Raw genomic sequence first — 12,569 nt, 5'->3', positions numbered from 1 at the left:
CTAAATCTGCTGTATTATGTGTACCAGGCCATTAGATGGCGATGTTACTTTGTAAAGAAACACTAGAAGCCTGCACACATGCACCTTCTTCTACAGAGTGATAAATACAAACCCTAAATCAAAATGGTGAAAGCATCGAGCAAGCTGATATGTTTTGATGGAAGGTTTATTATTATTACTGTTACTATACAGTAAGTTACCCTGGACTAGAAAACTTTAAAATTTTGTTAACTTTGTCTTGAGCAGCACAAACACAATCCTGTAGGCTGTCATTGTTGTTTTGGTACTCGCGCATGCATAACAGACTAATTTGATGCATGTGAATATGTTATCACAGATTTGCGTTTATGTAGTTTACACTGAGATGACAAGGCATTGTTATGAAAACTTGTACTTTGAAACCTGCCTTTAAACAGCCAAAACACATAAAAACATTTCTCGTTTACGGTTGAAAAGTTAGACTTAAAAAATAACTACAATTGGTAACACCTAAAAAAGTTTTTCAACTAATAAGTTTTAGGGGAAAATACTTTAAGTGAAAAATGTAACTTACATTTTTATCAATTATAGTAATTTTTTAAGTTGATCCAACTTTCACTTTTTATAGATAACTCACAAAGTGTACAAACTCTGCCTGAAAAGAACATTTGACACTGGGGGTGACCCCAAATAGTCAAAGATTTGATGCTTCGATAAGAGAAGCCTGATTTGACTACCAATCTTGCAGTCGAATTGTCACAGATATGTTATGAAATGAGGATCATTCAGTTATAAGGGTGCACATTGTCTGATTTCACATATAAGAGCTTTCTCCCAAAATATTAATATTCCACCTATTATGATAATGCTATGCAAATAATATGTGGAAAATAAGTTTTCAATAAATATTTTTAACGTGCGTAAATAAATCCAACAACCCCCGTGACCGGTCTACAAGTCCATATAGGAAGCTGCTTCCAGGTAAATAAGCCATTGCGAAGCAGTTGTCTCTTTGTTTCTGCGGTTAAAAAGACAAAACTGGCAAGTCTGGCTAAACTTTCATTATTTTCATAATTTCTTTATTTTAATTTTATTTATAGATCACTCAGATTCTGACTTTTTATTATTTTTTTATTTATATAAAGGTAAATTCTGATCTAATTTAAATTTTGCATTGCTTTTCATTGTATCGTTGTTGTGCTGTTGTCATATTTAAGATCATATTTAGGAGATTTTTTCGACAAGTATAAGTTTTATAATGTATTTAAAACAGGGTGGTTATCTTGTCAAAACTTGAGCTATCACTGTAAAAAATATGCAGCATTTTCATCAAATGAACACATCAAGAGTTTTGGTTCCAAAACAACATGTCAAACCATGTTTATTATCATTTTGTCATGTTTTTCTTGTGTTTTATTGTGCTACTTAGCTGTATTTTTATTATGAAGGCTTAAATCAAAACAAGCAGGTATTTCTTTGCAAAAAAATAAAGCCTATAAGTCTATAAAATCATTAATTTCAGTGTTTTTCTTGTTATAAATAACATAAAGCTTTAACGTGATGTGGTGGAGGACGAAGGAGATGAGGTGGCGGATGATGATATAAAATAAACTTTAACAATAAGCAGCAAAATTCAAACACACACGTAAAATGACATCAATGGACAATCGGCAGGGGAAAACAGAGGAACATATATACTGGAACTGAAGAGGGTGATTGCTGGCAAGTAAGGATGATTGAGATGAGACCAGCCTGATCTCACGGATTTCCGTGGGATAGTCACAGAATTTTTTGCTCATTTTTCCGTGACCCTGCCACGGACTGTCTTTTTCCGTGGCATTCTCACGGATTGGTTTCTCAACTGTTTTGTCCTATTTTCTTACCATTTTCGCTTCGGTTTAGGGTTAGATTTACATGAAATGACATCCCTACCCAAACCCAACTCTAACCCCAACACCAGGCGACAACTGCTTAAAGTTTAGAAAATATAAAAGAATAAATCAGGAAAAATTGTATAAACCAATAGTTAAAGTGACATACTAATGCAAACACCAAATCTAACCCTAAACCGAAGCGAAAATGGTTTGAAAATGGGAAAAAGCAGTTAAGTAACCAATCCGTGAGAATGCCACGGAAAAATGTGCAAAAAATTCCGTGACTATCCCACGGAACTTTGTGAGATCAGGTTTGTGAGGGGGAGGATCATGGGAAATGAATTCCATGGGGAAACAGGCAGGAAGACAGAACAGTATTGTGACAAAAGCTTAGTTTTTATCATTTACAGTAACAATCACAAATGATATGTCATTTGTTGTTTTTTGTGCATAACTACTTTGACGCTCTAAATCTCAAAATTTAATACAATCGCTGAACGGGGTGGCTAGGGGCTTCCCAGGCAGGGCCACATTTTTTGGGGGGTTTAGTTTAGGTTTGTATAATGTTTTTGTTTTGTTATGTCTTTGTGTGATGTTCTGTACATTGTGGCTTTAAAATGTTATGAGGAATCATTTAACGAATGTTTATACACATTGGCTTTTTTATTTTAACTTAAAGGAATATTCCATTTTCTTAAAAGAAAAATCCAGACAATTTACTCACCACCATGCCATCCAAAATGCCGATGTCCCCCCTCGTCCAGTCCAGAAGAAACCATGTTTTTTGAAGAAAACATCGCAGAATTTTTCTAATTTTAATGGACTTTAATAGAACCCAACATTTAATACTTAACTCAACACTTAACAGTTTTTTTCAACGGAGTTTCAAAGGACTATAAACAATCCCAAACGAAGCATAAGGGTCTTATCTAGCGAAACGATTGTCATTTTTGACAAGAAAAATAAAAAATATATATACTTTTAAACCACAACTTTTCGTCAAGGTCCGGTCCAGCGCGACCTAACGTAAATGCGTAGTGACGTAGGGAGGTCACGTGTTACATATATAAAACGCACATTTGCAGACCATTTTAAACAATAAACTGACATAAAGACATTAATTAGTATCAGTTGACATACAACAATGTAGGAACGGTCCTCTTTCAACACACTTGTAAACACTGGGGCGGAGTTTCGCGTTCGTCTTCTGTGACCTCTTGACGTCATGACGTATTGCGGTGACGTAGTGGGGTCAGCTGGCGCATCACGACCGGATCTACACGACGAGAAGTTGTGCTTTAAAAGTGTATATTTGTTATTTTTATTGTCAAAAATGACAATCGTTTTGCTAGATAAGACCCTTATGCTTCGTTTGGGATTGTTATAGTCCTTTAAAACTCAGTTGAAAAAAACTGTTAAGTGTTGAGTTAAGTATTAAATGTTGGGTTCTATTAAAGTCCATTAAAATTAGAAAAATTCTGCAATGTTTTCTTCAAAAAACATAATTTCTTCTCGACTGAACAAAGAAAGACATCAACATTTTGGATGACATGGTGGTGAGTAAATTATCTGGATTTTTCTTTTAAGAAAATGGACTAATCCTGTAAAAAAGATAAAAATGCATTTTCAGTTTCGTCGTCAGTCATCACTTGAAAGACAGATTTGGTCACTTAAAGGCGCTCTAAGCGAATCTGTGTGACGTCACTTTCGAAATGGAGCGTAGCTAACTCCTCCCCCTCCCTTCTGTGCTTTCATGAACACGCCCAACCCCCACTCCCAAATCCTTCTTGTCGTTTATTGGCTGAAACACGTTTGTTATGTTTCATGGTGGTAGGTTTGACCACTTTGTTTTTGTTGCAGTTTGTGGAGCCTGGGCTGTCTACAGAGACTGCGTTTTTTTAAGGCAGCTAGCAGAAAGTGAAGAGATGTTTAGTGTATGAAACAAAAAAATGTTTTATGGCCTAAAACGCGTGAATTCGCTTAGATCACCTTTAATGAGAAAGGTGTTTCTGTGTGATGCTTGTGAAAGAAAATTAAAGTTAACCATTTGTTGACTACCTGGTCTGGTCCCCCTCCAAACCCATATAGAAGATTTGACTATCAGTTGACTTTAGGCAATAGTACACACAAACATCAGGTAAAATGGTAACTTTTTAATAATATTTTATAAATACTTTTCAGTATATGGATTTTTCACTTAGCTTGTCGCACTGCATTATGGGATTATGTCTTTTCTACAGCAAATGCGTCATTCAGTTTTTGGAACAGCAAATTTGAATATTTAGGACAATTTAAAATTACGAAACATAAACCTTGCAACAACTGATGCATAATTTCTAAACCTTTCCCATCCCAAAATAATCACAACACAAGCAGGGTCACATCACGGCCACAAAAATTAAGTGTGTTTACTTTTAAAGTTACACCCATTAACCCAAACCCGCTCTCTGTCTGCATTAACAAAATTACATTCAGCCAGCTGCTGTTTATGATTCTGTATTATGGAAGTAAGAGGAGAGTGTTTGATGCTTACCTTCCCATAAGAGCCCTGACCCAACACCTTCAGCAGCTCAAACTGTGACGGGTCTGCTTTCTCGAAACCTTCTTTCACGTGATGGCTGATATCAAACTCCTTTAAGATGCTGTCATCCTGCAAAAGCAACAGATGGCACATGCACAGCTCAGAGGAAAATAAATAAATGCTTTTGCCATAAAGCTGTTTTAAAGCATATTCTGAGATATGATGCCAGCTTGGATGCTGAGTAATAGTAGTAAACAGATCCAGCTGAAGGAGATTGATTATAATTTCATCTACTATACTGATTTTTACCTCACTAGAAGTACTGTAGGTTCTCGGAAAGCTACCGGCAAATACCAAAGATCTGTAATAATTGCAGATAACAATTAAAATGAGGGATTTAAACCGCTATTTAAAAAATTCATTTTATAGGTAGTCAATATCAAGCTCTCACCAAAAAGATGCTTGCATCTAAAATTATTTTCACGACGCAAATTAGAGATGTTTGTCTTTGACTAACATAATAATTATATTTTCTATCTCCAAAAACTTTCAGTAACCTTTTGTAACCCTCACACGTATGCAGTTTAACATTGTTTACTATTATTGGCTGTGTGGGTGTTGCAATCAAAGATCATATTATGCTTTACTATCCTTTTATAGACCATTTGGATTAAGCACACTCACACTAAATTGTAATTTGTTTAGTTAACAGAAGTGTTATAAACATTAGAAATACAATTAACAATTTTTTAAGCCCTGGGCCCAGGCTTACTGACCAGTCATGTCTTACGGCGCATTCACACGGGGCGTCAGCGTTAACGCTTCCCATTCACTTTTAATGGGTGACGTCATGCGTTGCCGAACTGAATTGTGGATCCGTCGGCGCCGCGTCAGTGCCGGTGCGCGCGGCAGAAGTTGAACATATCTCAACTTTTCAAGCGGCAACGCGTGCGTCAGCCAATCAGATCACCTTATGCAAATTACCTAGACAGAGCCAGCCAATTACGTTTATGGAAGAACGGAGCATGTGTAGCGGCCACTGTGATTGGCTGTTGGCCACGCTTCAGACAAGCCTTCCGTTAAGCGTTAACGCTTACGCCCCGTGTGAATGCGCCGTTAGCAACTGTTGCCATGCATCACTCTGGGGCACCATTGACTTCCATAGAAAAAAATAATACTATTGTAATTAATGGTGCCCCCATCTGCTCTGATACAAACATTCTTCTAAATATCTTCATTTGTGTTTAGCATAATAGACATATAATAATTAAAATACCAAACCTCCATAATACATGTACATTTACTTCATTCCAATTTATTTTAAATCTCTAAATGTCCAGTGTGGGACACTCCAATGTAGTGATCATAAAAATCATGATATTATTGTTCAACATCAGCACATGAGGCTTATTAACAATTATAACAGTCCTTGCTGAGCTGAATATACAAGCTAAGTTAAGTAAATTGTCACATGAATAAACTTCAACATTATTATAAGGATATGATGACAATAAGCACTTAAATATTATTTACTAGAAATTTGATATATAATTAAATGACCCCTTACATAATGAAAAACTTCACTGTAATGCTTAAATATCTGATATATAATAACTCAATACCACCCATATGAATAAAACCAGTTTATTACTGTAATGTCTTATATATAATAATTAAATAACCTTTATTATGAAGAAGTTTATTGCTTTGCTGTGCACCACATTTTAATTAAGATGATGATTATTTTTACTTTTATTATTATTATTATTATTATTATTATTAATATTAATATTATTATTATTTTTATTATTGTTGTTGTTGTTATTTTTATTATTATTATTATTATTATTATTATACAATAGAATAAATTATAACATTGATGAGCAAAACAGCTTATATAAGCATTATGAAGTAAGTGTGCTTGGTTGACACGCTGTAAAACACATTTTTAACATTTTAAACCATAAACATTGCGTGTCACACTGACAGGAAATGTGTATTAAAATTACAAGACTTCAATTTATCCCATAACGGTATACAGGAATGACCAAAGATGCTAGTAAGCACTAACAGCCAGCCTTACCTAAATATCAAAATATTGTAAGCAGTTAGCTAATATGCTAAGTTGGTGCAATTAGCATTAAATGAACAAGCAATCAAATGTCATCCGCCGAATTTCGATAAAAGTCCATTAAAATCCATACATGTTGAAAGAATAGACCTTCACTTAACAGATAATGCAAAGCTGGTAACTACAATGAAAGACTAGTTAAAGCCACAAATATCAATTGATGCTAGCTTAAATGTACAGTGTGTCACAAGGCATTAGCCGACAGCTGAAGGTTAATAATTATTTGTTAATCCATACGTTTACATATACCACAACTCGTGGCAGGAGGCTGTTGAATGCTTAATTCTGATTGGTTTACAAACGTCCTAAGGGTTTGTATTATTATTATTATTTTTTTTAGAAAAATGCACATCTATGAAGTAGTTCCAGGTCTGTTGACCGCATTACAGTTCCATCTCACTATGCCAAGATTAAATAATTGATTTATTTAATTTCAACATAAAAAAAGCATAAATATATAAAAATTGAAAAGAATGTATAAAGTAATTTAAAAAAGAAGGAAATAAATACATTAATAAATATAGTTTTTGCTTCATTCTTGATAATATAAAACTAAATCAAGTTAGTACATAAATACTGAAGATAGATATGCATTGCCATCTCGAGTGTGCATTATTTTAGAATTATTCAATAGCCTGTTGTCCATTATTCCTTATTTTATATTTATTATATGCAATATTTGGTCAGTAATCATTTAAAGGGGCCATGGCACAAGACTTTTTTAAGATGAATCTTTGGTGTCCCCAGAGCACACATGTGAAGTTTTAGCTCAAAATACCATATAGATAATTTATTATAGCATGTTAAAATTGCCACTATGTAGGTGTGTGCAAAAATGTGCGGTTTTGGGTGTGTCCTTTAAAATGCAAATGAGCTGATGAAATTCAAACACTGATCACAATGATGGTGGTTTGTTGCAATTAAAATTCAATTGTGCTTTTCTCTGCACTAAATGGCAGTGCTGTGGTTGGATAGTGCAGATTAAGGGGTGGTATTATTATAATAAGAGCTCCTTATGACATCATAAGGAGAGCCAAATTTCAACGACCTATTTTTTCATGTGCTTGTATAGAATGGTTTACCAAAACTAAGTTACTGGGTTGATATTTTTCACATTTTGTAGGTTGATAGAAGCACTGGGGACCCAATCATAGCACTTCAACATGGAAAAAGTCAGATTTTCATGCCATGGCCCCTTTAAAATCTGTTTTGGGTTCTAGCACACACTTGCATGTGACCTTGGATCCATTTAAACACGTCTGTAGTTAATACTTTACATTCAATGCATACATATGCCTTATCTTAAATTATGAATGACATACACAATTATTACTTTAGTGAGTGAAATGCTAGTCAGACAGACAGCAAATGTAAATAAAACGTTAATGACACTATCAGTGCATGAAATGAATTCCTTCTATAATATCCCGCAATGGTTGTCAAGAATTACATTCAGGCTCATTTTAATTGTTATCTCGTCTGCAATTATGGGGTCAAAAATCTGTTAGCATTTTACAACAGAACAGTGCAGCTGCTGGTGTAATCTAAAGATGAAACACAGTAATGCCATAGGTGCTCTCTATCCATCTGTATATGATGCCATGTGAGCAAACACTTCACTGAAGCTTCTGTCTGTGTGTGTGTGTGAGTCTCTGATCTGACACAGTGAATCTGAACGAGGAGGATAATCCCACAGCACCAGCAATATAATGACATCAAACTTCTCGACCACATAAAAACCCACTTCTCATCCAATTACTGCAGAAATGAACCTCTGAGTATTTTCACATTTGATTCATAAGCATAAGCAAATATAGCACTGCTTATAGTATATAGGTGAAGTTTGGGGGGTGTTACGTGACGTGTATGGAGGAGGTCAAGAGACAAGGAATATTTCAAATCCAACAAACTTGTATGGATTTAATAAAAAATAACTTTCTGCCATTTGTAATTAGATTATAATCTATAGTATCTGAACATCTGCAACGTGACAGCTAAGGTTATGTAAGTGGATATGACACTGATCTGTTAGATCCTTTAATAGAAATGAATGACTGGACATTAGCTTAGATATGAGCTATTGCATAACTAGATTAGCCATATGAATAGTTAATGATCTTAACATGCATCGAATAACAGATGAAGCCCTATGTAAAATCTAATTAACCATGTTAATATATAGTTAACACAACACTAATAAAGACCTGCTACTATAAAAAAATGTTTCTTTGTTACTCTGTACTATAGAAGTGCACAGTATGAGCCTTTTCTGTATCCTATGTTGTCTTGAAAACATTACTGCATACTTATATTTTAAATCTTAGCATGAAATAACTTGCTTTAAAAGTATGCATCATATATTACCTACTACCACATTATACAGAGTTTAAATTCAACATATACAATTAACATGAAACAGCTCAATCTAATATACTGCATGTAATATAAAATATCAGGAGTTAGAAATCCATCTTTAAATGACAACATAATCAAATGAATAACATCTCAGGAAAGACTTTGAGTTTAAGAAATGGTGGACTTATTGTTTAGTAAACTATAGGCGTATTTTTACTACAGAAAAATAATTTAATAAAGTGTCTATTTAGCATAACCATTATGTACTGTAGCCCATGATCACAACAATGACATCTCTCATGTCCCGTACCCGCCATACTGCCTAATAAAACACATCTAGGGAAATCAAGCTGGATGTATTTTAGTCAATCTTTTGGTTTATTTTCCTGTCACTTCCATTATATATCAATGTCCACTTGCTCCCTGTGGCATTTTCAATGCTCTTTAGTCTCGGCACACATCACTATCATTAACACCAGAATGAACCTCTTCTCAATTGCTCAGGATCCCCTCAGGTGTCTCTTGACATAAAAACTTACATTTCTCATAGATTATAGATGATAGGTAAGAATTCACTAGCTAGCTAAAATCCATTTTATCCTGAAAGGGACTGATATGTGGGAGCAATGTACTTGGCTTCTAGTGTTTGTTTATTATATAAATACCTGACTGGTCAACATTTTCCATATGGAGAGTTTAAATAATCACAGCAAGTCAAAAACTATATTACTTTTGTGTTGCTTAAATGAAAAGTTAAGCTCCTGCTATAACGCAAATCAGCATTATGCTGCACCAAATGAATTTATAATTATTTACATTTAGCATGTTTGTCAACCTGTCGAGTCTTTGCATGCATATCAGCCAAAAAACATCTTTCCATCACTGATGTTTTCCCTGACATCACACTTGTTGTCCTTTATATTTGTTGTTGACTCCACAAAAACACAGAGATAATTTAATGGTAAAAGTCTAAATAAAGAGCAATTGATCAATTATTTTATAACAAATGAAATCTGAAAACCCAAACGTTCATTGATTTGATAGCTACAGTCTACAAATCAACTTTACTATCTGAACTGAAGTTTAAATCACTTTGGATTAAAGTGTTTGCTAATAAATAAATGTTTATGCTTGTTTAGGTATTGCTGGAATATTTTGCAGGCTGGCATCACAGACTACCATCATAAACTGACCTTTACTTCCTGCAATGTGCCGTGTTAATGACTGATATTACATTTCATGTGTCAGTGTTATGAGTTTAAGACTATCTGCTGATCAAAAGGGGTTCATCTTATTGTTCTACAAAGCAATAGCTGTTGCAAAGGTTGTGGTAGGTTTTGAAGGTATATTGGCCATCACTAATTCACTCCAGCCATTTCATTTATAGATTGACTACTTTTTACTTTTGTTTAAAAATAAATGAGCTCTCCAGGGCAATGTTTCTGCAGACAGCTTCATCTGCGGTAAAGGTTAACAAAACCTCCTGAATACAATGAGATTGAGCGCCTGAGCTTTTAATGTCAAAGTCAGATGATTTTCATTCACTGCTCAAAATTGCTGACATTTCAAATTGAGAAATAAGACACATTTATTATAGTGGTGTCGTTTAAACACAGTGGGGTTTATTTTACAACATGTGCAATATAACCAGGAGCAGTTATTTATGTAATAACCGAGGATTTCTACAGTATTTTTTTTTTCAAATGAACGTGTTAGTGTTACAGCTAATTGTTTATTGCCCGTTGGACAAAATTAACCTTCGTAGACTGTAGTATGCAGTACACTGTTTGCCAAGTATTTCATGTGTGTTTTAATAGATGTATATCATGTCAATATGGATGTGGTAGGTCTTGTCTGAAATTTTAGCATATCACTGCTTCTAAAACAAAAAAAAATGCTGACCATCCAATGTGACATTAAAGTTTTTTATTTTAATTGTTAAACCTGTTTTAACCAATTTTTTTCAACTCTTTTTTCATTATACGGGTTTAAATTTTACCCTTCACACCACATGGCCATTCAAATAAGTACAGATGACAAAAAATTATTTAAATTTGGCCATAATCCTAAAAAATTGTGACCAGGTAACAAGATACACTTTGCCTTATGTTTAAGAGTTCATGAACATGCTTTATGTCAACTACATTAATAAGGTACAGTGGAGTGCTTAAATTGAGGGTGAGGGGGTTGGGGTGGTCCCAGACCTTCTTAAAGCATTGGGGGACCATCTATAAACCACAAGGATACAAATTATGGGGGTCCCATGGTTTTCATTAAAACTAAAATGTTATATCACTTTTTTTAATTCTCGTGCTACGCTGCCACAAATCGCTACTGTCCATTATTTGTCGCAATTTTAGCAATAAACTAATCAAAAAGATTTTTGTCAGAAATAAATGTAAACTCTCAAGTGCGCCACGCTGTTTTTTGTAGGAATTCGGATATATAGTTAGATATAGGATTGGGTTAGGGGCTTTTCAAATTTATTCTCAAACTATAATTTCACACTAATTTGATGAGTAAAAAATGGTTAGGGTTTGAGTTAAGGTTAATTTGGGATTTCTTTTTTATTAAAATGTTTATCCAGGACCAACAAAAAAATGTTGATCAAAGATCACATCTTACTTTCACGGCGACCCTATAATGTCGAGGGGGGGATCTTTCAATTGATTCCCTTTTCAATCTTTCATTAGGGGAACAGATGCTTCATAGAATGTTTTCTTACAGAAGCCTTTTGAGGCCTTAACTATTAATACTGAGAGACAGATACGTCAGGTGACATTATCTTTGCCAACAGACATTTAGGGGTTCAGCAAAAACAACAGATGACAAGACGTCTACGAATGAAAACTAACCAGAGCACATTGTGTTACCGTTGGTGTCTCTCCAACTCATTATAACATTACATAGTTTTATATTGATTTATTGAACTGTATAGTCATTATTTCACCAGTGAATGTTCTATATATTCAGTGTTTGTCTTACAAAGATCAGAGAATCAAAAAATCTGTTTTCTGCAGACTTATACCTGTTTTACATTTGTACTCAACGTGTTCAAACTCAACCAGAATTCATGTACAGTATTATATATATTGCTGTGCTATAATATTTGTATCACTGATTGTTATTTTCCCTTTTTATTAATGTGAAGGCATGTTTAAAAAGTCTATATCGTATAAAGTACCAGGTGACTTGAGATGATTATACGTGTCCACATCCACCACAACTACTGTACTGTAATTTTATCATAATTTGAATCAATCCTAAATGGCCCTAAATCAATTATAAAGTCCAAAACTGGATTCCAGTTAGACCAAATGCATATTTTGAACATCATATTATTTATTTGCATACTCTTTTAAAACTCTTCTTTAACGTTCCATGGCAAGGCATTACACCAATACAATGTAGGTTCTGTATAAGACAAATAGAGCATTCCTATAAGAATAAAAAAACATAACTGTGGGAACAATTTATATTAGAATTTTGCTTAATGAAAATTTAGATTAAATTATGATAATTTAGGATTGATTTCTAACGATAGAAACGCCAAATTAAGATGGGTAAACAATTATTTAAGCTATACAATTCACACTTTTTCAAATGAAGATCTATGGCAAATTTAGTTGCAAACAATATAAAAAATGCAGTGTTGCACTTTTGCTCTGAAATACACGAGTGAAACAGCAGTAATCATTACTATGTTGTG

General features: G+C 34.0%; 1 protein-coding gene across 1 annotated transcript in view; it reads right to left on the bottom strand.

Annotated features, from left to right (window-relative positions):
* rps6ka2 (ribosomal protein S6 kinase, polypeptide 2) overlaps positions 1-12,569 on the bottom strand; it is a 72,495-nt gene that overhangs the window by 59,243 nt on the left and 683 nt on the right. The window contains exon 2 of the mRNA XM_055171066.2: positions 4,387-4,503. Coding sequence (XP_055027041.1) covers positions 4,387-4,503 — 117 coding nt within the window. The remainder of the gene's footprint in view (positions 1-4,386; positions 4,504-12,569) is intronic.

This window comes from Misgurnus anguillicaudatus, chromosome 11 (genome assembly GCF_027580225.2).
Source record: "Misgurnus anguillicaudatus chromosome 11, ASM2758022v2, whole genome shotgun sequence".
Lineage (NCBI taxonomy): Eukaryota > Metazoa > Chordata > Actinopteri > Cypriniformes > Cobitidae > Misgurnus > Misgurnus anguillicaudatus.
The sequence above is the reverse complement of the archived record's forward strand: the minus strand, read 5'-3'. Positions and strand labels throughout refer to the sequence as shown.